Source organism: Mustelus asterias, unplaced genomic scaffold (assembly GCF_964213995.1).
Source record: "Mustelus asterias unplaced genomic scaffold, sMusAst1.hap1.1 HAP1_SCAFFOLD_3105, whole genome shotgun sequence".
Lineage (NCBI taxonomy): Eukaryota > Metazoa > Chordata > Chondrichthyes > Carcharhiniformes > Triakidae > Mustelus > Mustelus asterias.
The window spans coordinates 1-26,522 of NW_027593050.1; the positions used below are offsets into that span (position 1 = coordinate 1).

Genomic DNA, 26,522 nt, shown 5'->3' on the forward strand with positions numbered 1-26,522 from the left:
CCCCCCCCCCCCTGAGTATACCAGGCCTCGGCCCCCTCTCTCACCAGGCCTCGGCCCCTCTCTCACCAGGCCTCGGCCCCTCTCTCACCAGGCCTCGGCCCCTCTCTCACCAGGCCTCGGCCCCTCTCTCACAGGCCTCGGCCCCTCTCTCACCAGGCCTCGGCCCCTCTCTCACCAGGCCTCGGCCCCTCTCTCACCAGGCCTCGGCCCCTCTCTCACCAGGCCTCGGCCCCTCTCTCACCAGGCCTCGGCCCCTCTCTCACCAGGCCTCGGCCCCTCTCTCACCAGGCCTCGGCCCCTCTCTCGCACCAGGCCTCGGCCCCTCTCTCGCACCAGGCCTCGGCCCCTCTCTCGCACCAGGCCTCGGCCACTCTCTCGCACCAGGCCTCGGCCACTCTCTCACCAGGCCTCGGCCTCTCTCTCTCACCAGGCCTCGCCCCTCTCACCAGGCCTCGGCCACTCTCTCACCAGGCCTCACAACCTCTTCGAGAAGTTGAGTTCTCCCCGAGCCCCCCTTTCGCCGACCCCAATTTCATCTGGAGTAATTCTGGGTCATAGACTTTCCTTGGCCGCCCCCTCCCATCAGGCTCTCTCTCTCTCTCTCCTCCTGACATCCCCCTCTCTCCAAGGTTATTTGGAAGGGTTGTTCACTTTGAGGGACCAGGGCCGAATGGACAGCTGGACTTTTTTCCTCAGCTCCTTGAAGGACTTGGAGCGGTGGAACCTGGTCTCCGCGGCGACAGCCGGCCGGGGCAGCGTCTCAGCTCCGCGGCACGGGCCGGCGTCCCCGCGGCAATGGCAGGCCCAGAGGTCCTCGCGGCTGGCCTCCAGCGGCGCCGAGGGGGGCGATTCGGAGGAGAAGGCACGGTGGCGCCGGCTGAGGAAAGCCTGGGCCTGGCCCAGGAGGCCCGGCTTGCGGGGCCGACACCGGCTGCTGGAGGAGGAAGGGCCTGGATCTCCAGAACCGACGTCCACTTCCTCTGCCGCCGCTTAGTCGGGCTGGGCCGGCCCTCCAGACCGCAGGGCAACAAGGCCTCAGGCCTCTGGCAGCCGGCCGAGTCCAGGTTCATCTCGGAGCGCGAGCGGCTGCCCGAGGCCCGCCCGCCGGCTGCCCCCTCGTCAGCCGGCGGGCACCGCACCAGCTCGCGGTGCAGGTGCTTCCCTCGGTACAGTGGAGCCTCGGGCCCGGGGAGAGGGCAGGGGAAGGCCTCGGGGCCCGGGAAGGCCGCCAGCAGCCCCATCTCCAAGGGGGAGGGGGAGGAGGCCTCGCTGCCGCCGTCGCTGGGGTGCCGGTCCGGTGAGCGGGCCCTCTCGCCCGCTGGGCAGCAGGTGGAGATCCGACGGCGCAGCTTCCAGCCGCCGGCGGGGCTAACCAGCGGCGCCGCCCCGCGGTCGAGGAGCCCTGGCTGTAGACGGACGACAGGGACAGGCTCTTGGCGTGGGAGGCCAACTCGGCCTTGCCGGGGGCGGCCGGCAGCGGAACCGGAGGACCAGGCCCGAGATGTACTTGTCCAGCCTCCCCCGGCTGGGGGCCAGGAGGGCCTGGTGCGCGGTGGCCGGTTCCGACACCCCGGCAGGCCCGGGCCCTCCTCCCCCGCGGCGGGCACCCCCGGGTCGGAGGGGCGATAAAGAGGGGGCTCTGCAGGGCGACAGCGTGCAGGGGGCTGGGATAGTGGTACACCTCTGTGCCATTCCGGGACACCAGGTCGCACTGATACTTGGCATCAGGGGCGCCCCGGGGGCCCCAGTCGCCGCAGCAACAGGAGATCGGCCTTCCGGCGGGGTCGAGGGCCGGGTAACGGCGGAACGAAATGAGGTCACCTGGAACACAGAGAGACGTGTTAGAGATACTGACCAAAATGGCCGCCACGCTCCCCAACCCCCGTCCCGTAGCTTTGTTCTCCATCTACCTCTTCAACCCCATTCTACTGTCGGAGGGTCAGTGCTGAGGGAGCGCCGCACTGTGGGAGGGTCAGTGCTGAGGGAGCGCCGCACTGTGGGAGGGTCAGTGCTGAGGGAGTGCCGCACTGTGGGAGGGTCAGTGCTGAGGGAGCGCCGCACTGTCGGAGGGTCAGTGCTGAGGGAGTGCCGCACTGTGGGAGGGTCAGTGCTGAGGGAGCGCCGCACTGTGGGAGGGTCAGTGCTGAGGGAGTGCTGCACTGTCGGAGGGTCAGTGCTGAGGGAGTGCCGCACTGTCAGAGGGTCAGTGCTGAGGGAGTGCTGCACTGTGGGAGGGTCAGTGCTGAGGGAGTGCCGCACTGTGGGAGGGTCAGTGCTGAGGGAGCGCCGCACTGTGGGAGGGTCAGTGCTGAGGGAGTGCTGCACTGTCGGAGGGTCAGTGCTGAGGGAGTGCCGCACTGTCAGAGGGTCAGTGCTGAGGGAGTGCTGCACTGTGGGAGGGTCAGTGCTGAGGGAGTGCTGCACTGTGGGAGGGTCAGTGCTGAGGGAGTGCTGCACTGTCGGAGGGTCAGTGCTGAGGGAGTGCCGCACTGTCAGAGGGTCAGTGCTGAGGGAGTGCCGCACTGTGGGAGGGTCAGTGCTGAGGGAGTGCTGCACTGTGGGAGGGTCAGTGCTGAGGGAGCGCCGCACTGTGGGAGGGTCAGTGCTGAGGGAGCGCCGCACTGTGGGAGGGTCAGTGCTGAGGGAGCGCCGCACTGTGGGAGGGTCAGTGCTGAGGGAGCGCCGCACTGTCGGAGGGTCAGTGCTGAGGGAGTGCCGCACTGTGGGTCAGTGCTGAGGGAGTGCCGCACTGTGGGAGGGTCAGTACTGAGGGAGTGCCGCACTGTGGGAGGGTCAGTGCTGAGGGAGTGCCGCACTGTGGGAGGGTCAGTGCTGAGGGAGTGCCGCACTGTGGGAGGGTCAGTGCTGAGGGAGCGCCGCACTGTGGGAGGGTCAGTGCTGAGGGAGCGCCGCACTGTCGGAGGGTCAGTGCTGAGGGAGTGCCGCACTGTCGGAGGGTCAGTGCTGAGGGAGTGCCGCACTGTGGGAGGGTCAGTGCTGAGGGAGTGCCGCACTGTGGGAGGGTCAGTGCTGAGGGAGTGCCGCACTGTGGGAGGGTCAGTGCTGAGGGGAGTGCCGCACTGTGGGAGGGTCAGTGCTGAGGGAGCTCCCCCATGTCAACCACCAGAACTGAGTGCCTTACTCAAAGGACTGATCTGCACAGGCCTGTGGGCTATTCGACTGCCGGAGGGCTGCATCGCGACCGATAAGTGATGCCCCCAGCAGTCGATCAGCCCCAACATTACCAATTGAGATGCCCATCAGGCCAGCAGAGGGAAGCAGTTTGGAACCGCGATGACGGGCGTATGAGTTATGGGATGGCGGATGGTCAGTTCTGCCCCGCTGGGACTTACCGGTCGAGACTGGCCGCTGCGTGGCCTTTGACCTGCCGGTCGCCGCGGCCCCGTAACCCTCTGCGGTCGGTGTCCCGGGCCAGCCAGTAGCAGCCTCTGCGAGCGAAGGTCCAGCAACCGCACTGCGGAATCATCGGTGGAACGCGGTCTGTTCCAGTGGCTATTTGACCGGGGAAGCTGGGACAGGGACTGCATACTCCACCTACTGCCTGACGGGCACTCGCTGTACACTGATGTGCAGGAGTTGGAGAGGGAGCATGAGGCACTGTCAGTCACATCATAAAAACCTGGGTGACCGGAGAGAGGGAGAGAGAGAGAGGGAGGGAGGGAGAGAGAGAGAGACAGAGAGGGAGGGAGAGAGACAGAGAGGGAGAGAGAAAGAGACGGAGAGGGAGGGAGAGAGAGACGGAGAGGGAGGGAGAGAGAGAGAGACGGAGAGGGAGGGAGGGGGAGAGGGAGGGTGGGAGAGTGAGGAGAGAGGGAGGGAGGGGGAGAGAGAGAGAGAGAGAGACAGAGAGGGAGGGAGAGAGACAGAGAGGGAGAGAGAGGGAGACAGAGAGGGAGAGAGAGGGAGACAGAGAAGGAGAGAGAGAGAGAGAGACGGAGAAGGAGAGAGAGAGAGAGAGACGGAGAGGGAGGGAGAGAGAGAGAGAGAGACGGAGAGGGAGGGAGAGAGAGAGAGAGAGACGGAGAGGGAGGGTGGGAGAGAGAGAGAGGGAAACATTACACATACTTTTAGTGACAACTGGCCCCCATTTTTAATCTCGCGCTGTTTTTAATCACATTCCTGTTACCTGCCACCCTTCCCAACTCCCCCAATCTCCCACCTCGTCACCCCTCCCCCCCAACCCCCCAACAACCATACCACCATCCCCTTGTGCCGCACGGTGGCACAGTGGTTAGCGCTGCTGCCTCACAGCGCCAGGGACCCGGGTTCGATTCCCGCCTTGGGTCACTGTCTGTGTGGAGTTTGCACATTCTCCCCGTGTCTGCGTGGGTTTCCTCCGGGTGCTCCGGTTCCTCCCACAGTCCGAAAGACGTGCTGGTTAGGTTGACTGGCTGTGTTAAATTGCCCCTTAGTGTCCTGGAATGTGTAGGTTAGAGGGATTAGCAGGGTAAATGTGTGGGGTTTCGGGGATAGGGCCTGGGTGGGATTGTGGTCGGTGCAGACTCGATGGGCCAAATGGCCTCCTTCTGCACTGTAGGGATTCTCGGCTTCTTAAATTGCCCCTTTGTGACCAAAGATGTGCGGGTTAGGTGGATTGGCCATGCTAAATTGCCCCTAGTGTCCAAAGATGTGCGGGTAGGTGGATTGGCCATGCTAAATTGCCCCTAGTGTCCAAAGATGTGCAGTAGGTGGATTGACCATGCTAAATTGCCCCTAGTGTCCAAAGATGTGCGGGTTAGGTGGATTGGCCGTGCTAAATTACCCCTAGTGTCCAAAGATGTGCAGGTTAGGTGGATTGGCCATGCTAAATTGCCCTTAGTTTCCAAAGATGTGCAGGTTGGGTGGATTGGCCATGCTAAATTGCCCCTTAGTATCCAAAGATGTGCGGGTTAGGTGGATTGGCCGTGCTAAATTGCCCCTCGTGTCCAAAGATGTGCTGGTTAGGTGGATTGGCCATGCTAAATTGCCCCTCGTGTCCAAAGATGTGCAGGTTAGGTGGATTGGCCATGCTAAATTGCCCCTTAGTGTCCAAAGATGTGCAGGTTGGGTGGATTGGCCATGCTAAATTGCCCCTCGTGTCCAAATATGTGCGGGTTAGGTGGATTGGCCATGCTAAATTGCCCCTCAGTGTCAGGGATTAGCGGGGTAAATATGTGGGGTTACGGGGTTAGGGCCTGGGTGGGATTGTTGTTGGTGCAGGCTTGATGGGTTGAATGGCCTCCTTCTGAACTGTCGGGATTCTATGATTCTAATCGTCCACACTCGAGGGAGTTGAGGCCTGGTCCAGAACTAGGGGGGTCGGAGTTTGAGGATAAGGGGTAAATTTTTTAGAACTGAGGCGAGGAGAAGGTTCTTCACTCAGAGGATGGTGGATGGGACCTCATCAACCCAAAGCCAACATGTCCGCCCTGGTAGGTGCCCATTTTGTGTTGTAAGGTGGGGGAGCAGGGTGGGTGATGCCAGCCAACAGTAGGTTCCTCCTCACCAGAACTGGGCCTGGAGTCCGATTCCAGATTGTCCAGTGGGCCCTCGGCGAGCTGAATCCCCGACTCCATCCTCTTCAGCTCCCCCGAGCCCCCGGGAGGTTCAAGGGCCTGTTCCTCAGGCACCCCCCGGACTGCCACTGCCCGCCCCGGGACAGGGGCCTTGCCGGAGAGGGGAGCTCCGCTGCCCACCTCCACGGCACTCCCGCGTGCCCGCGAGGGCTCCTCCCCCAGGCAAGAGGGCCCAGCGGGTGGGCAGAGGGGGTCCGGGGGGGCACTCCGCTGCCCAAAGGCAGCTTGGGGCTCGCTGCTGCCCGGGGAAAGGGTGGCCTCCTGGTGGTCAGGGTTCGGTGATACATTTCCAGCGGCCTCACTGGGTCCCAGCAAGCGAGGCTGCAGAGAGAGAGAGAGAGACAAAATTAACCACATTAGACACTGTGGCAGAACTCAGTACACAGCAGACAGACTCATTCAGTTACCTCCTCCAGCCCAACACCCCCTCCCTATCTCTGTAACCTCCTCCAGCCCCTACACCTCCTCCCTATCTCTGTAACCCCCTCCAGCCCCGACACCCCCTCCCTATCTCTGTAACCTCCTCCAGCCCAACACCCCCTCCCTATCTCTGTAACCTCCTCCAGCCCAACACCCCCTCCCTATCTCTGTAACCTCCTCCAGCCCCTACACCTCCTCCCTACCTCTGTAACCTTCTCCAGCCCCTACACCCCCTCCCTATCTCTGTAACCTCCTCCAGCCCCTACACCTCCTCCCTATCTCTGTAACCTCCTCCAGCCCCTACACCTCCTCCCTATCTCTGTAACCCCCTCCAGCCCCGACACCCCCTCCCTATCTCTGTAACCTCCTCCAGCCCCTACACCTCCTCCCTATCTCTGTAACCCCCTCCAGCCCCTACACCCCCTCCATTTCTCTGTAACCCCCTCCAGCCCCTACACCCCTCCCTATCTCTGTAACCTTCTCCAGCCCCTACTCCCCCTCCCTATCCCTGTAACCTCCTCCAGCCCCTACACCTCCTCCCTATCTCTGTAACCTCCTCCAGCCCCTACACCTCCTCCCTATCTCTGTAACCTCCTCCAGCCCCTACACCCCCTCCATATCTCTGTAACCTCCTCCAGCCCCTACAATCTTCCTTATCTTTGACATCTCCTCCAGCCCCTACACCTCCTCCCTATCTCTGTAACCTCCTCCAGCCCCCACACCCCCTCCCTATCTCTGTAACCTCCTCCAGCTCCTACTCCTCCTCCCTATCTCTGTAACCTCCTCCAGCCCCCCACACCCTCCCTATCTCTATAACCTCCTCCAGACCCGACACTCCTCCCTGTCTCTGTCACCTCCCCCAGTCCCCGCAACCCTCTTTATTTCTGAAACCTCCTCCCAACAGGTCCACAGCAGACGCCATCTCCCTGGCCCTGCCCTCAACCCTGGAACACCTAGATAACAAGGACACCGACGTCAGACTCCTATTTATTGACTACAGCTCAGCCTTCAACACCATCATTCCCACGAAACTCATCTCCAAACTCCGTGGCCTGGGCCTCGGCTCCTCCCTCTGCGACTGGATCCTGAACTTCCTAACCCACAGACCACAATCAGTAAGGATCGGCAACAACACCTCCCCCACGATCATCCTCAACACCGGTGCCCCACAAGGCTGTGTTCTCAGCCCCCTACTATACTCCTTATACACCTGTGACTGTGCGGCCAAATTCCCCTCCAATTCGATTTACAAGTTTGCTGACGACGCCACCGTAGTGGGTCGGATCTCAAACAATGACGAGACAGAGAACAGGAATGAGATAGAGAATCTGGTGAACTGGTGCGGCAACAATAATCTCTCCCTCAATGTCAACAAAACGAAGGAGATTGTCATCGACTTCAGGAAGCGTAAAGGAGAACATGCCCCTGTCTACATCAACGGGGACGATGTAGAAATGGTCGAGAGCTTCAGGTTTCTAGGTGTCCAGATCACCAACAACCTGTCCTGGTCCCCCCCACGCCGACACTATAGTTAAGAAAGCCCCACCAACGCCTCTACTTTCTCAGGAGGCTAAGGAAATTTGGCATGTCAGCTACGACTCTCACCAACTTTTACAGATGCACCATAGAAAGCATCCTTTCTGGATGTATCACAGCTTGGTATGGGGCTCCTGCTCTGCCCAAGACCGCAAGAAACTACAAAAGGTCGTGAATGTAGCCCAATCCATCACGCAAACCAGCCCCCCATCCATTGACTCTGTCTACACTTCCCGCTGCCTCGGGAAAAGCAGCCAAAATAATCAAGGGCCCCACGCACCCCGGACATTCTCTCTTCCACCTTCTTCCTTCGGGAAAAAGATACAAAAGTCTGAGGTCACGGACCGACCGACTCAAGAACAGCTTCTTCCCTGCTGCTGTCAGACTTTTGAATGGACCTACCTCGCATTAAGTTGATCTTTCTCTACACCCTAGCTATGACTGTAACACTACATTCTGCACTCTCTCCTTTCCTTCTCTATGAACGGTATGCTTTGACTGTATAGTGCGCAAGAAACAATACTTTTCATTGATTTATTCTTGTCACATGTATTAGTGTACAATCAAAATCAGTCCCTACACCCCCCCTATCTCTGTAACATCCTCCAGCCCCTATACCCCCTCCATATCTCTGTAACTTCATCCAGCTCCTACAACTCTGCCCATCTCTGTAACCTCTTCCAGCCCCTACAACCCTATCTCTGTAACCTCCTCCAGCCCCTACACCCCCTCCCTATCTCTGTAACCTCTTCCAGCCCCTACAGCCCTATCTCTGTAACCTCCTCCAGCCCCTACACCCCCTCCCTATCTCTGTAACCTCCCCCAGCCCCCTACGCCCTCTCCCTATCTCTGTAACCTCTTCCAGCCCCTACAACCCTATCTCTGTAACCTCCTCCAGCCCCTACGCCCTCTCCCTATCTCTGTAACCTCTTCCAGCCCCTACAACCCTATCTCTGGAACCTCCTCCAGCTTCTACAACCCTCCCTATCTCTGTAACCTCCTCCAGGCCCTCCAACGTTCCGAGATCTCTGCACTCCTCCAATTCCGGCCACCTGAGCACCCCCGATTCCCATCGCTCCGCCATTGGCGGCAGTGCCTTCAGCTGCCTTGGTCGGGCCATAAGCTCTGGAATTCCCTCCCTAAACCTCTCCACCTCTCCGTCAATCTCCATTAAGATGTTCCTTAATTACAAGAAGATGTATGAGCAGATGTAGGCCATTCGGCCCATCAGGTTTAATTGAGGGGTTCGGGGTGGTTAAAATATAGAATAACAGATACCCGGGAGTGAGTTACAGACTGGAATCTAATCGAGGGGTTCGGGGTGGTTTATATATAGAATAACAGATACCCGGGAGTGAGTTACAGACTGGAATCTAATCGAGAGGTTCGGGGTGGTTTATATATAGAATAACAGATACCCGGGAGTGAGTTACAGACTGGAATCTAATCGAGGGGTTCGGGGTGGTTTATATATAGAATAACAGATACCCGGGAGTGAGTTACAGACTGGAATCTAATCGAGGGGTTCGGGGTGGTTTACATATAGAATAACAGATACCCGGGAGTGAGTTACAGACTGGAGTCTAATCGAGGGGTTCGGGGTGGTTTATATATAGAATAACAGATACCCGGGAGTGAGTTACAGACTGGAATCTAATCGAGGGGTTCGGGGTGGTTTATATATAGAATAACAGATACACGGGAGTGAGTTACAGACTGGAATCTAATCGAGAGGTTTGGGGTGGTTTATATATAGAATAACAGATACCCGGGAGTGAGTTACAGACTGGAATCTAATCGAGGGGTTCGGGGTGGTTTATATATAGAATAACAGATACCCGGGAGTGAGTTACAGACTGGAATCTAATCGAGAGGTTTGGGGTGGTTTATATATAGAATAACAGATACCCGGGAGTGAGTTACAGACTGGAATCTAATCGAGGGGTTCAGGGTGGTTTATATATAGAATAACAGATACCCAGGAGCGAGTTACAGACTGGAATCTAATCGAGGGGTTCGGGGTGGTTTATATATAGAATAACAGATACCCGGGAGTGAGTTACAGACTGGAATCTAATCGAGGGGTTCAGGGTGGTTTATATATAGAATAACAGATACCCAGGAGTGAGTTACAGACTGGAATCTAATCGAGGGGTTCGGGGTGGTTTATATATAGAATAACAGATACCCAGGAGTGAGTTACAGACTGGAATCTAATCGAGGGGTTCGGGGTGGTTTATATATAGAATAACAGATACCCAGGAGTGAGTTACAGACTGGAATCTAATCGAGGGGTTCAGGGTGGTTTATATATAGAATAACAGATACCCAGGAGTGAGTTACAGACTGGAATCTAATCGAGGGGTTCGGGGTGGTTTATATATAGAATAACAGATACCCAGGAGTGAGTTACAGACTGGAATCTAATCGAGGGGTTCGGGGTGGTTTATATATAGAATAACAGATACCCGGGAGTGAGTTACAGACTGGAATCTAATCGAGAGGTTTGGGGTGGTTTATATATAGAATAACAGATACCCGGGAGTGAGTTACAGACTGGAATCTAATCGAGGGGTTCGGGGTGGTTTATATATAGAATAACAGATACCCGGGAGTGAGTTACAGACTGGAATCTAATCGAGAGGTTTGGGGTGGTTTATATATAGAATAACAGATACCCGGGAGTGAGTTACAGACTGGAATCTAATCGAGGGGTTCAGGGTGGTTTATATATAGAATAACAGATACCCAGGAGTGAGTTACAGACTGGAATCTAATCGAGGGGTTCGGGGTGGTTTATATATAGAATAACAGATACCCGGGAGTGAGTTACAGACTGGAATCTAATCGAGGGGTTCAGGGTGGTTTATATATAGAATAACAGATACCCAGGAGTGAGTTACAGACTGGAATCTAATCGAGGGGTTCGGGGTGGTTTATATATAGAATAACAGATACCCAGGAGTGAGTTACAGACTGGAATCTAATCGAGGGGTTCGGGGTGGTTTATATATAGAATAACAGATACCCGGGAGTGAGTTACAGACTGGAATCTAATCGAGAGGTTTGGGGTGGTTTATATATAGAATAACAGATACCCGGGAGTGAGTTACAGACTGGAATCTAATCGAGGGGTTCAGGGTGGTTTATATATAGAATAACAGATACCCAGGAGTGAGTTACAGACTGGAATCTAATCGAGGGGTTCGGAGTGGTTTATATATAGAATAACAGATACCCGGGAGTGAGTTACAGACTGGAATCTAATCGAGGGGTTCAGGGTGGTTTATATATAGAATAACAGATACCCAGGAGTGAGTTACAGACTGGAATCTAATCGAGGGGTTCGGAGTGGTTTATATATAGAATAACAGATACCCGGGAGTGAGTTACAGACTGGAATCTAATCGAGGGGTTCAGGGTGGTTTATATATAGAATAACAGATACCCAGGAGTGAGTTACAGACTGGAATCTAATCGAGGGGTTCGGGGTGGTTTATATATAGAATAACAGATACCCAGGAGTGAGTTACAGACTGGAATCTAATCGAGGGGTTCAGGGTGGTTTATATATAGAATAACAGATACCCAGGAGTGAGTTACAGACTGGAATCTAATCGAGGGGTTCGGAGTGGTTTATATATAGAATAACAGATACCCGGGAGTGAGTTACAGACTGGAATCTAATCGAGAGGTTCGGGGTGGTTTATATATAGAATAACAGATACCCGGGAGTGAGTTACAGACTGGAATCTAATTGATGGGTTCGGGGTGGTTTATATATAGAATAACAGATACCCGGGAGTGAGTTACAGACTGGAATCTAATCGAGGGGTTCGGGGTGGTTTATATATAGAATAACAGATACCCGGGAGTGAGTTACAGACTGGAATCTAATCGAGGGGTTCAGGATGGTTCATATATAGAATAACAGATACCCGGTAGTGAGTTACAGACTGGAATCTAATCGAGGGGTTCTGGGTGGTTTATATATAGAATAACAGATACCCGGGAGTGAGCTACAGACTGGAATCTAATCGAGGGGTTCGGGGTGGTTTATATATAGAATAACAGATACCCGGGAGCGAGTTACAGACTGGAATCTAATCGAGGGGTTCGGGGTGGTTTATATATAGAATAACAGATACTCGGGAGTGAATTACAGACTGGAATCTAATCGAGGGGTTCGGGGTGGTTTATATATAGAATAACAGATAGCCGGGAGTGAGTTACAGACTGGAATCTAATCGAGGGGTTCGGGGTGGTTTATATATAGAATAACAGATACCCGGGAGTGAGTTACAGACTGGAATCTAATCAAGGGGTTCGGGGTGGTTGATATATAGAATAACAGATACCCGGGAGTGAGTTACAGACTGGAATCTGATCGAGAGGTACGGGATGGTTTATGTATAGAATAACAGATACCTGGGAGTGAGTTACAGACTGGAATCTAATCGAGGGTTTCGGGGTGGTTTATATATAGAATAACAGATACCCGGGTGTGAGTTACAGACTGGAATCTAATCGAGGGGTACGGGATGGTTTATATATAGAATAACAGATACCTGGGAGTGAGTTACAGACTGGAATCTAATCGAGGGGTTCGGGGTGGTTTATATATAGAATAACAGATACCCGGGAGTGAGTTACAGACTGGAATCTAATCGAGGGGTTCGGAGTGGTTTATATATAGAATAACAGATACCCGGGAGTGAGTTACAGACTGGAATCTAATCGAGGGGTTCGGGGTGGTTTATATATTGAATAACAGATACCCGGGAGCGAGTTACAGACTGGAATCTAATCGAGGGGTTCGGGGTGGTTTATATATAGAATAACAGATACTCGGGAGTGAATTACAGACTGGAATCTAATCGAGGGGTTCGGGGTGGTTTATATATAGAATAACAGATACCCGGGAGTGAGTTACAGACTGGAATCTAATCAAGGGGTTCGGGGTGGTTGATATATAGAATAACAGATACCCGGGAGTGAGTTACAGACTGGAATCTGATCGAGAGGTACAGGATGGTTTATGTATAGAATAACAGATACCTGGGAGTGAGTTACAGACTGGAATCTAATCGAGGGGTTCGGGGTGGTTTATGTATAGAATAACAGATACCTGGGAGTGAGTTACAGACTGGAATCTAATCGAGGGGTTCGGGGTGGTTTATATATAGAATAACAGATACCTGGGAGTGAGTTACAGACTGGAATCTGATCGAGGGGTTCGGGGTGGTTTATATAGAGAATAACAGATACCCGGGAGTGAGTTACAGACTGGAATCTGATCGAGGGGTTCGGGGTGGTTTATATGTAGAATAACAGATACCCGGGAGTGAGTTACAGACTGGAATCTAATCGAGGGGTTCGGGGTGGTTTATATGTAGAATAACAGATACCCGGGAGTGAGTTACAGACTGGAATCTAATCGAGGGGTTCGGGGTGGTTTATATGTAGAATAACAGATACCCGGGAGTGAGTTACAGACTGGAATCTGATCGAGGGGTTCGGGGTGGTTTATATGTAGAATAACAGATACCCGGGAGTGAGTTACAGACTGGAATCTAATCGAGGGGTTCGGGGTGGTTTATATGTAGAATAACAGATACCCGGGAGTGAGTTACAGACTGGAATCTGATCGAGGGGTTCGGGGTGGTTTATATATAGAATAACAGATACCCGGGAGTGAGTTACAGGCTGGAATCTGATCGAGGGGTGGTTTCTGTAAAAATGGGCAATTGCAGAGTTTAGCAGCAAAGCCGGTGATTAAGTTGCAGCTGGTTTGGATGCCAGGTACACTTCGTTCCGCAGAGTCAGGTGCCAGGAGCCCAGCCCTGGCAGAATCTGCTGTGGTTGTTATCTGAGTGCCACGTATTTACCTGAGGGTTGGATTGTAGACAGACTCCCACGAACAAATACAGGGCTTGCCATGATACACAACAGTAATTATTTCTATCAGCATCTGTAACAGCCAGTGAAACCTCTTATCTCAGTATGAACTCCCTGATTCCTGCTTTAAAATCGTCACCAAGGCAATTAACCCCTTCCCTTCCACCCCGCCAGAAGCAAACCAGGGGAGACCTGGCCTTAATCTGTGCCGATTCCGCCCCCCACCCCATCTCCCGCCACTGGGGTACAGCTTTTCACATGCTACCCCCACCCTCAAACTAAACCCCCCAAAAAGTGCCCATGATATCGTTGATCTTCTGGCAATTCGACTGTGGGTGGCATCGCCAGCCACTGCTGTCCCTCAGCCGCAGGGCAAAGAAACAAGAGTTCCAACCCCCCCACGCCCTTCCCCCATTGGGTCTGTCTCTCCAGGATGCCCCGCACAAGGGCTCCCCCACCCCCCCCCCCCCCCGCACCACCCCCGAACTTAAACTGGGATTAATCCACAAACCTGCCCCCGCAACACCCTCACCGACAAATCCTGCTCCCTCACCCAAACACAGCCCCTACTCCCCCTCCCTATCTCTGTAACCTCCTCCAGCCCCTACACCCCCTCCCTATCTCTGTAACCTCCTCCAGCCCCTACACCCCCTCCCTATCTCTGTAACCTCCTCCAGGCCCTACACCCTATCTCTGTAACCTCCTCCAGCCCCCTACACCCCCTCCCTATCTCTGTAACCTCCTCCAGCCCCCTACACCCCCTCCCTATCTCTGTAACCTCCTCCAGCCCCCTACACCCCCTCCCTATCTCTGTAACCTCCTCCAGCCCCCTACACCCCCTCCCTATCTCTGTAACCTCCTCCAGCCCCTATACCCCCTCCCTATCTCTGTAACCTCCTCCAGCCCCTACACTCCCTCCCTATCTCTGTAACCTCCCCCAGCCCCTACACCCCCCCCCCCCTTATCTCTGTAACCTCCTCCAGCTCCTACACCCCCTCCCTATCTCTGTAGCCTCCTCCAGCCCCTACACCCCCTGCCTATCTCTGTAACCTCCTCCAGCCCCCTACACCCCCTCCCTATCTCTGTAGCCTCCTCCAGCCCCTACACCCCCTGCCTATCTCTGTAACCTCCTCCAGCCCCCGACACCCCCTCCCTATCTCTGTAACCTCCTCCAGCCCCTACACCCCCTCCCTATCTCTGTAACCTCCTCCAGCCCCTACACCCCCTCCCTATCTCTGTAACCTCCTCCAGCCCCTACACCCCCTCCCTATCTCTGTAACCTCCTCCAGCCCCTACACCCCCTGCCTATCTCTGTAACCTCCTCCAGCCCCCGACACCCCCTCCCTATCTCTGTAACCTCCTCCAGCCCCTACACCCCCTCCCTATGTCTGTAACCTCCCCCAGCCCCTACACCCCTCCCTATCTCTGTAACCTCCTCCAGCCCCCTACACCCTTCCCTATCTCTGTAACCCCCTCCAGCCTCTACAACCCTCCGAGATCTCTGCGCTCCTCCAATTCCGGCCTCTGGAGCATCCCCCGATTCCCATCGCTCCGCCATTGGCTGCCGTGCCTTCAGCTGCTTGGGGGGGGTGGGTGTCTCTCTCTCTCTCCTCAAATCTAAACAGTATTTGGCTTCCTCCCTCCTCTCTCCCAAAACAACACCCCTCACCCCCTGCTCCCCCCAGCGTCCATTCCCCTTAAAGTGTTAGGCAAGGATTGCTAATCCCAAAGGCGAGAATTGTCCACTCCTATTTCTGTAACATCCTCCAGCCCCTACACCCCTCCCACCTGACCCCCATACTGTTCCCCATTCCCATGGGATCTTCAGCACCCACACATCCCACCCCCCCTCGAGGGGGCAGACCCATGGGAGGTAGCGAGGAGGTCTAAGCATAGAACCAGGAGATGTCTGGTTGATGCCTGCATCTTTAATTAAAGGGGCCACACCCGTCAAAGTAGCACCCACAGTTGGCCAATGCACCCAAGTATCATGATCTGATTGAACAGGCCAGAGAGAGAGGCTGAATGGCCTCCTCCTGCTCCTGTGTAACAGGCATGAGAGAGGGGCTGAATGGCCTCCTGTTCCTGTTTAACAGGCACGAGAGAGGGGCTGAATGGCCTCCTCCTGTTCCTGTTTAACAGGCACGAGAGAGGGGCTGAATGGCCTCCTATTCCTGTGTAACAGGCACGAGAGAGGGGCTGAATGGCCTCCTCTTCCTGTGTAACAGGCCCGGGAGAGAGGCTGAATGGCCTCCTATTCTTGTTTAACAGGCCCGGGAGAGGGGCTGAATGGCCTCCTATTCTTGTTTAACAGGCCCGGGAGAGGGGCTGAATGGCCTCCTATTCTTGTGTTACAGGCCCGGGAGAGGGGCTGAATGGCCTCCTCTTGTTCCTGTGTAACAGGCCCGGGTGAGGGGCTGAATGGCCTCCTCTTGTTCCTGTGTAACAGGCCCGGGAGAGGGGCTGAATGGCCTCCTCTTGTTCCTGTGTAACAGGCCCGGGAGAGGGGCTGAATGGCCTCCTCTTGTTCCTGTGTAACAGGCCCGGGAGAGGGGCTGAATGGCCTCCTCTTGTTCCTGTGTAACAGGCCCGGGAGAGGGGCTGAATGGCCTCCTCTTGTTCCTGTGTAACAGGCCCGGGAGAGGGGCTGAATGGCCTCCTCCTCTTCCTGTGTAACAGGCGTGGGAGAGGGGCTGAATGGCCTCCTAGTCTTGTGTAACAGACCCAGGAGAGGGGCTGAATGGCCCCCTATTCCTGTGTAACAGGCCCGTGAGAGGGGCTGAATGGCCTCCCACTGTTGCTGTGTAACAGGCTGAAGAGAGAGGGGCTGAATGGCCTCCCCCTCTTCCTGTGCAACCGGCCCGGGGTGGAGGCAGTGGGGGAGGAAGGAAACCAGGCCCAGGCTCGGCGAGGAAGGGGGCCGGAAACAGACAGCAGAGGCCTGTAACACCACCGCACGGACCCACCAGCCAAACGGGCGCCCTCGGAGGTTCCCTGTCTCCCCTACGAGGCCTGGCCCACACGCCTCTGAGCGTGAGAGCACCTGGGCAAGGGAGCTTCACTCGTCGAGACACGCAGGCCAAGGGAAGAATGGCGTCTTGGCAACACAATCTATACTCAGGAGTGGATCGTGCCGCCCACCGCAGAACAAGGCCTAATTCCTATTTACACTCACAGATAGCTCACAGGCCGTGGCAGAAACAAGCAGACAGCATCAGACACACGAACAATTAAAGGATTATCATCCATCAAGGCATGATGGGTGTGTCACTTGGCAACCCTATATTTAGATTAAATTAACCCCCCCCCCCAACCTCTCCTTGTTCAAAGGCAGGCTGGGAGATCTGGGGGTAGACCGTGAGTGGATAACCACAAGTCTGTACACACTTGACTCCCGCACTTAGTGCCCCCGGGGCCAATGTTTCTGAAGCTTGAAGATTACAGCTTCTACTTGAAGGTAGAAGCTGGGAGCCTAATTCCCCCATTCCCACCCCCCTCCCTCGCCACTCACACCCAGAATCAAGTAATACTCACTCCCCCGTGGGAGCCAGTCCCACATTCTCCCCCACTCCCCCGTGGGAGCGAGTCCCACATTCTCCCCCCGCTTCCCCGTGGGAGCGAGTCCCACATTCTCCCCCCGCTTCCCCGCGGGAGCGAGTCCCACATTCTCCCCCCACTCCCCGCGGGAGCGAGTCCCACTTTCTCCCCCCGTGGCAGCGAGTCCCACATTCTCCCCCACTCCCCGTGGGAGCCAGTCCCACATTCTCCCCCCGCTCCCCGTGGGAGCCAGTCCCACATTCTCCCACACTCCCTGTGGGAGCGAGTCCCACATCCTCCCCCCGCTTCCCCGTGGGAGCGAGTCCCACATTCTCCCCCCGCTCCCCCGTGGGAGCGAGTCCCACTTTCTCCCCCCCGTGGGAGCGAGTCCCACATTCTCCCCCACTCCCCGTGGGAGCCAGTCCCACATTCTCCCCCACTCCCTGTGGGAGCGAGTCCCACATTCTCCCCCACTCCCTGTGGGAGCGAGTCCCACATTCTCCCCCCGCTTCCCCGTGGGAGCGAGTCCCACATTCTCCCCCCGCTCCCCCGTGGGAGCGAGTCCCACTTTCTCCCCCCCGTGGGAGCGAGTCCCACATTCTCCCCCACTCCCTGTGGGAGCGAGTCCCACATTCTCCCCCACTCCCTGTGGGAGCAAGTCCCACATTCTTCCCCACTCCCCCGTGGGAGCGAGTCCCACATTCTTCCCCACTCCCCCGTGGGAGCGAGTCCCACATTCTCCCCCACTCCCCCATGGGAGCGAGTCCCACATTCTCCCCCACTCCCTGTGGGAGCGAGTCCCACATTCTCCCCCACTCCCCCCGTGGGAGCGAGTCCGACATTCTCCCCCACTCCCGGGCAAAGAGGTTTCTCCCGAATTCCCTTTTTGATTTGCGAGGGGAAATTTCTCTTATAATTAATTCACGGCCCATTCAGCCCCTCTCTCCTGGGCCTGTTACACAGGAACAGGAGGAGGCCATTCGGCCCCTCTCTCCTGGGCCTGTTAGACAGAAACAGGAGGAGGCCATTCGGCCCCTCTCTCCAATCTGTTACACAGGAACAGGAGAGGGCCCACTCAGCCCCTCTCTCCTGGGCCTGTTACACAGGAATGGAAGGGGGCCATTCAGCCCCTCTCTCCCAGGCCTGTTACACAGGAATGGGAGGGGGCTATTCAGCCCCTCTCTTCAGCCTGTTCCGTCAGATCATGACCGATCTGTATCTGAACTCCATTTATCCATCTTCACTTCCACCTCCCCCCCTTAACCATTGCCAGTACCCCATGGTTCAGAGGGCACAGAAAGATCCCATCTCCACACTCCCATCCAGATGGATTATCCGGGGGAACAGATGCCTAGGCTCCGGTGTGACTCGCCCTGGAGAGGCCCTTCAGCCCATCGTGCCTATTCCTGTCAGCCCCCAATCACAGTTATCTCAAAAAGGACTCCACTCCCCCCTCTCTCCAACCCACCCCGAGTTCCCCCACCTGCGGAGTGCAGTTGGCCCTTAAAGGGGACCCTGCACCTTGGCGAGTGGGCCATCAGTGTCCGCTCTCCCGGCTGGGAGTTTCTCCGTCTCCCTGCTCAACCCGGCTTCCCGATCCAGGCGGCAGAATCCGAGACCCAGGGAAAACGCAGGGATAAAAAAAAAATTCGGAGTGTGGGGGGGCGGGGTCTGCTGGTGGGCAGACGGGGGGGTGATCTTCCAGTGACCGGCTCACCCAGACTCCCCGGCTAAAAAGGGACAACGCACCAAACATCCCCCTTAAACCACCCACGGAATATTTTCCGACAGATTTTCCTTTTAAACCCCAGGAAAAGATCAAGTCCTTTGAGTGGGGTTGGAGTGAAACAGAGAAACTAGGGCGGCACAGCGGGTTAGAGGGTGGCACAGTGGGTTAGCACCGCTGCCTCCACAGCGCCAGGGAACCGGGTTCGATTCCCGGCTCGGGTCACTGTCTGTGTGGAGCCTGCACATTCTCCCCGTGTCTGCGTGGGTTTCCTCCGGGTGCTCCGGTTTCCTCCCACAGTCCGAAAGCCATGCTGGTTAGGGTGCTAAATTCTCCCTCAGTGTTACCCGAACAGGCGCCGGAGTGTGGCGACTAGGGGGTTTTCACAGTAACTTCATTGCAGTGTTAATGTAAGCCTTACTTGTGACACTAATAAATAAACTTTAAACTTTAGAAGTAGGAGGAGGCCATTCAGCTGCTCCGCCATTCATTTTGATCATCGAATTCAATATCCTGATTCCCCCCCCATATCCCTCGATCCCTTTAGCCCCGAGAGCGATATCTAATTTCTTCCTGAAATCACACAACGTTTTGGCCTCAACTACTTTCTGTGGGAGTGAATTCCACCGCTCTCTGGGTGAAGAAATTTCTCCTCACCTCAGTCCTAAAAGGTTTACCCCCTTATCCTCAAACTGTGACCCCTAGTTCTGGACTCCCTCCCACCATCGGGAACATTCTTTCTGAATCTTACCCTGTCTAACCCTGTTAGAATTTTATAAGTTTCTATGAGATCCCCTCTCACTCTTCGAAACTCCAGTGAATATAATCTTAACCGACTTAGTCACTCCTCATGTGACAGACCTGCCATCCCAGGAATCAGCCTGGTAAACCTTCGCTCCCTCTCTCGCAAGGACATCCTTCCTCAGATAAGGAGACCAAAACTGTACACAATACTCCAGGTGTGGCCTCACCAACGCCCTGTACAATTGCAGCAAAACATCCCTATTCCTGTACTCCAATCCTCTCGCTATGAAGGCCAACATACTGCTCTTGCCTAGGGTAGAAAAGTCAAGTACTCGGGGACATAGGTTGAAGGTGCGAGGGGACAGGTTTAGAGGAGATGTGCGGGGCAATTATTTTTCACAGGGTGGTGAATGTCTGGAACGCGCTGCCCGGGGAGGGGGTGGGAGCGGGTACGATAGCGGCATTTAAGGGGCAACTAGACGAATACATGATAGGATGGGAATGGAAGGATCCGGACTCCGTAAGTACATATGGTTTTAGTTTAGGCAGGCATCATGAACAGCACAGGCTTGGAGGGCCGAAGGGCCTGTTCCTGTGCCGTACTGTTCTTCACTGCCTGCTGTACCTGGGGTATGGTGGTGGGTGGGTGGGGAAATCAGCCATTTTAAGCACAGAAGGATCCCACAGCGAGACAACTAGTTAGAATCTGCCACTGACAAGACACCTTGGAATCACGGACATCCATCCAACACCAAGCTCCCCCCCCCCCCACCCCAAAGTGGGCCATTCAGCCCCTCAAACCCATTCTGACCCCTTCAGCGATCGATCGCCCATTCCCTCGGTTTGAGGGGGATGGGCGATTGAGGGAGGGGGATGGTGGTGGGGGTGGAGGGGGGGATCTTCCCGTGACTGAATCAGGCGGATTCATGACCCGCTGTAATTGGACCCCAGGGGGGGGGGGGAGGAGGGAATGTCCCGCGAGGCTGGTGGGATCCGGAGTTCCAGGAATCGCTTCTTTCCCCCGGCGCCGAGCTCCGCCTCATTGTGAAGGCGACGGGGCCTCGAGGTGGTGGGACAGCTCGAGCGGCCGCCATTTTGAATGATTGGTATAGCGCCCCTCCCAGTCGCTGATGGGAATGTCGCCCAGATCCAAGGAGAGTTTCCCAGTGCGTTTGAAGCACTTTCTTTGTCCTTCCCCCGGAATGGAATCGATTTGGGGGTGTTCGCCGGTGACTGCACAATGTTCAACACCGTTCGCCATTCCTCAGATACTGAAACAGTCCCGTGTCCCAATGCAGCAAGACCTGGACAATATCCAGGCCTGGGCTGACAAGTGGCAAATAACATTCGCACCAGACAAGTGCCCAACAATGACCATCTCCAACGAGAGAGAGTCTAACCATCTCCCCCTTGACATTCCATGGAATTCCCATCGCTGAATCCCCCTCTCCCACTGTCAACATCCTGGGGGTTCCCACTGACCAGAAACTCAACTGGACCCAGCCGTATAAATACTGTGGCTCCCAGAGCAGGTCAGAGGCTGGGAATCCTGCGGAGAGTAACTCACCTCCTGACTCCCCCCCCCAAAGCCTGTCCACTGGGAATCCTGCGGAGAGTAACTCACCTCCTGACACCCGCCCCAAAGCCTGTCCACTGGGAATCCTGTGGAGTGTAACTCACCTCCTGACTCCCCCCCCCCCAAAGCCTGTCCACTGGGAATCCTGCGGGGAGTAACTCACCTCCTGACTCCCCCCAAAGCCTGTCCACTGGGAATCCTGCGGAGAGTGACTCACTTCCTGACTCCCCCCAAAGCCTGTCCACTGGGAATCCTGCGGAGAGTAACTCACCCCCTGACTCCCCAAAGCCTGTCCACTGGGAATCCTGCGGAGAGTAACTCACCTCCTGACTCCCTCCCAAAGCCTGTCCACTGGGAACCCTGCGGAGAGTAACTCACCCCCTGACTCCCCCCAAAGCCTGTCCACTGGGAATCCTGCGGAGAGTGACTCACTTCCTGACTCCCCCCAAAGCCTGTCCACTGGGAATCCTGCGGAGAGTAACTCACCTCCTGACTCCCTCCCAAAGCCTGTCCACTGGGAACCCTGCGGAGAGTAACTCACCCCCTGACTCCCCCCAAAGCCTGTCCACTGGGAATCCTGCGGAGAGTGACTCACTTCCTGACTCCCCCCAAAGCCTGTCCACTGGGAATCCTGCGGAGAGTAACTCACCTCCTGACTCCCCCCAAAGCCTGTCCACTGGGAATCCTGCGGAGAGTAACTCACCTCCTGACTCCCCCCAAAGCCTGTCCACTGGGAATCCTGCGGAGAGTAACTCACCTCCTGACTCCCCGCAAAGCCTGTCCACTGGGAATCCTGCGGAGAGTAACTCACCTCCTGACTCCCCCCAAAGCCTGTCCACTGGGAATCCTGCGGAGAGTAACTCACCTCCTGACTTCCCCCCAAAGCCTGTCCACCATCTACAAGGACACAAGTCAGGAGGGTGATGGAATACTCCCCACTTGCCTGGATGAGTGCGGCTCCCAACAACACTCGAGAAGCTCGACACCATCCAGGACAAAGCAGCCCCGCTCGATCGACACGCTAACCACAAACACTCACTCCCTCCACCACCGACGCACAGTGGCAGCAGTGTGTACCATCTACAAGATGCACTGCAGCGACTCGCCAAGGCTCCTTCGACAGCACCTTCCAAACCCGCCACCTCTACCACCTAGAAGGACAAGGGGGGGGCAGCAGACACATGGGGAACACCCCCACCTGCAAGTTCCCCCAACGCCTCTACTTTCTCAGAAGACTAAGGAAATTTGGCATGTCCGCTACGACTCTCACCAATTTTTACAGGTGCACCATTGAAAGCATCCTTTCTGGATGTATCACAGCTTGGTATGGGCTCCTGCTCTGCCCAAGACCGCAAGAAACTACAGAAGTTGCGGTCGCTACATGAATGTAGCCCAGTCCCATCGCACAAACCAGCCTCCCATCCACTGACTCCGTCGACACTGCCTCGGGAAAAGCAGCCGGCACAATCAAGGACCCCACGCTCCCCGGACATTCTCTCTTCCACCTTCTTCCATCGGGAAAAAGATACAAAAGTCTGAGGTCACGCACCGACCGACTCAAGAACAGCTTCTTCCCTGCTGCTGTCAGACTTTTGAATGGACCTACCTCGCATTAAGTTGATCTTTCTCTACACCCTAGCTATGACTGTAACACTACATTCTGCACCCTCTCCTTTCCTTCTCTATGAACGGTATGCTTTGTCTGTATAGCGCAGCAAGAAACAATACTTTTCACTGTATCCCAATACATGTGACAATAATCAATCAAATCAAACGTTACTGACTCAGCCTGGGACCCACTGAGTACAGGTGTGTGGTGACCACAACTGCTCCGTATACAAAGACTCCTGTCGACTTGCAGAGGAGGTCTTTGTGGCAAAACACTCTCTGTCCGAGTTTTTACAAGGCTGAAGTGGGGAGGGATGACCCAGTGTTGGGCCTCCTTGCCAACGGGTGGCTGCCGTGGGTACAGGAAGTGTCCAGAACGGCTAACCCACACCTTGGCTGTTATTCACCCACCTGCTGCCACAGAGATGGGAACACTGGCACCTTATCGTGGCCTCTTCTGAGGGAGATCCACCTGACATCGATCCACAAATCCCAGAATACAGTCGAAGGGTTTGAAGTCACACAGAGGCCCTTCTGCCCATCGAGTCTGTGCCGGCCCATCAAGCATCTATCTATCCAATCCTGTTTCCCAGCACTTGATCCGTAGCCGTGTACGCTACGGTGTTTCGAGTGCTTATCTTAAATGTTGGGAGGGTTCCCGCCTCTCCAGCTATTTCAGGCAGTGAATCCCAGATTCCCACCACCCACTGGGTGAAAACGTTTCTCCTCAAATTCCCTCTAAATCCCCCACCCCCCCGGTTATTGACGCCTCTACTAAGGGGAGAACTTCCTTCCTATCCACCCTATCTGTGTCCCTCACCATTCTCTACACCTCAATCAGGTCCCCCCTCCTCAGCCTTCTCTGCTCGGAGGGAAAACAACCCCAGTCTCACCAGAACGATCCCAACCAATCCCAGAATAATGCCATCCCAACGCCTCTACTTTCTCAGGAGGCTAAGGAAATTTGGCATGTCCGCTACGACTCTCACCAACTTTTACAGATGCTCCATAGAAAGCATCCTTTCCGGATGTATCACAGCTTGGTATGGGGCTCCTGCTCTGCCCAAGACCGCAAGGAACTACAAAAGGTCGTGAATGCAGCCCAGTCCCATCACACAAACCAGCCTCCCATCCATTGACTCCGTCGACACTTCCCGCTGCCTCGGGGGAAAAGCAGCCGGCATAATCAAGGACCCCACGCACCCCGGACATTCTCTCTTCCACCTTCTTCCTTCGGGAAAAAGATACAAAAGTCGGAGGTCACGTACCAACCGACTCAAGAACAGCTTCTTCCCTGCTGCTGTCAGACTTTTGAATGGACCTACCTCGCACTAAGTTGATCTTTCTCTACACCCTAGCTGTGACTGTAACACTCCATTCTGCACTCTCTCCTTTCCTTCTCTATGAACGGTATGCTTTGTCTGTATAGTGCGCAGGAAATAATACTTTTCACTGTTTCCCAATACCTGACACTAATAAATGAAATCAAACCTCGGAATGATCCAATCCCAGAATAATCAAATCAAATCCCAAACAATCCCATCCCAGAAAGTTCCAAAACCCAAATTGATCCCAACAAATCACAGAATTATCCCAGATCCCAAAATGATCCAATCCCAGACCGATCCCAATGAATCCCAGAATGTTCCGACCCCAGATTGTCCCAACAAATCCCAGAATGTTCCCAGATCCCAGAATAATCCAATCAAATCCCAGGATGTTCCAATCCCAAATCGATCCCAGAGCGATCCCGGCCCCAGAGCGATCCCAGTCCCCAGAGCTATCCTGATCCCAGTCCCAAAACAATCCAATCCCAGAACGATCCAATCCCAGATTCCAAAATGATCCCAGATTCATCCAATCCCAGGTCCCAGAATATTCCCAGATCCCAGAATGATCCGAACAAATCCCAGAAAGTTCCCAGAATGACCCAATCCCAGAAATTGATCCCAACATATTCCCAGAACGACCCCAACAAATCCCAGAAAGATCCAATCCCAGAATATTCCCAGATCCCAGAACGACCCCAACAAATCCCAGAAAGATCCAATCCCAGAATATTCCCAGATCCCAGAACGACCCCAACAAATGCCAGAAAGATCCAATCCCAGAATATTCCCAGATCCCAGAACGACCCCAACAAATGCCAGAAAGATCCAATCCCAGAATATTCCCAGATCCCAGAACGACCCCAACAAATGCCAGAAAGATCCAATCCCAGAATATTCCCAGATCCCAGAACGACCCCAACAAATCCCAGAAAGATCCAATCCCAGAATATTCCCAGATCCCAGAACGACCCCCAGAGAGAGATCCCGGAAAGTTGCCAGCTCTGTCTTGGGTGCCTCTTACCTGTTGCCTGTCCCCTGTTGTTGCGGCGGTTGGCTGGTGTAGCTGCCCCGGGCTGCCCGGCCCCGGCTCCCGCTCCCCGGCCTCCAGCAGCCTCCGCACCACCTCCCGGTGCCGCTCCCGCAGCAGCCGCAGCTCCTGTAAGCCGGCGAGGCTGGCTTGCAGCCTCTCACCCACCCTCCGGCGATCCAGAGCCATTCTGTGTGTGGGGGGGGGTTGTGTGTGTGTCTGGAACCCCCTCACACAGAGAGAGACACACAGAGACAGACACACACAGAGACAGACACACACAGAGACACCAGCCCCTCTGATTCCCCCCTCTCTCTCTCTGTATCCAGGTAGCAATGGGAAGGGGGGGGGGGTTACAATGTAACGTGGCTGAAATGTATCCAAGTCAGTTTCACAGGGTGAAATGGACACAATGTAACTAACAAGCCACCTCTGATTGGCCCAGGCAGCCACATGACCCCCCAAAAAGAGGCGTGGCCTCCCCCTCTCCTGACCCCCTGATTGGAGGAAACCCTGAGAAATACTTTTCCAAATTAATGCAGTTATAAATCCCCCTCCCAGCAAAAAAAACACATCCCTCCTCCAGTGCACTCCGACATGGGGTGAAGTCACTATTAAAAGTAACCCTCTCTCCCCCCCCCAGGGGTGGGGTGAGAAATTATAGACATTCCCCCTGGGTGGGGAATCAAAGGGGTTCTTCTTTAAAAAGAAGTAAAGTTTAAAAACTTATTTATTCGTCACAAGTAAGGCTTACATTAACACCGCAATGAAGTTACTGTGAAAATCCCCCTCGTCGCCCACACTCCGGGGCCTGTTCGAGTCAATGCACCCTAAGTTATCCCATATAAAGTTTATTTATTAGTGTCACAAGTAAGACTTACATTAACTCTGCAATGAAGTGGGCGGCACGGTGGCACAGTGGGTTAGCATTGCTGCCTCACAGCGCCAGGGTCCCGGGTTCGATTCCCGGCTTGGGTCACTGTCTGTGCGGAGTCTGCACATTCTCCCCGTGTCTGCGTGGGTTTCCTCCGGATGCTCCGGTTTCCTCCCACAGTCCGAAAGATGTGCTGGTTAGGGTGCATTGACCTGAAACAGGCGCTGGAGTGTGGCGACTGGGGGAATTTCACAGTAACTTCATTGCAGTGTTAATGTAAGCCTCACTTCTGACTAATAAATAAAGTTTAAACTTTATATGCAAGAAACAATACTTTTCACTGTATCCCAATACATGTGACAATAATAAATCAAAGTAATTAACCCAAGAAAGTTTTAAAAAGATCTACTGGTTTTAAAAAAATACATTTCTTCACGGGAGTGTGTGGGGGTGTCGCAGGGCAAGTCCCAGCATTTATTCCCCATCCCTAATTGCCCCCTTGAACTGAGTGTCTCGCTCGGCCCATTTCAGAGGGAGGGCAGTTAAGAGTTGACCACATTGCTGTCTGTGTGTGTGTATGTGTGTGTGTGGGGGGGGGGGTCTGGAGTCACATGAAGGCCAGACCGGGTAAGGACGGCAGATTTCCTTCCCTAAAGGGGGACATTAGTG

General features: G+C 55.0%; 1 protein-coding gene across 1 annotated transcript; it reads right to left on the reverse strand.

The window, feature by feature from the left end:
• Nucleotides 1-1,365: 1,365 nt before the first annotated feature.
• LOC144490277 (uncharacterized) lies at nucleotides 1,366-25,368 on the reverse strand. The gene is made up of 4 exons (XM_078208060.1): nucleotides 24,974-25,368; nucleotides 5,507-5,897; nucleotides 3,354-3,640; nucleotides 1,366-1,821 (listed from the first exon to the last, which is right to left on the reverse strand). Exons 1-4 carry the CDS (start codon nucleotides 25,166-25,168, stop codon nucleotides 1,369-1,371), a joined length of 1,326 nt encoding a protein of 441 aa, XP_078064186.1. The 5' UTR covers nucleotides 25,169-25,368; the 3' UTR covers nucleotides 1,366-1,368.
• Nucleotides 25,369-26,522: the final 1,154 nt, after the last annotated feature.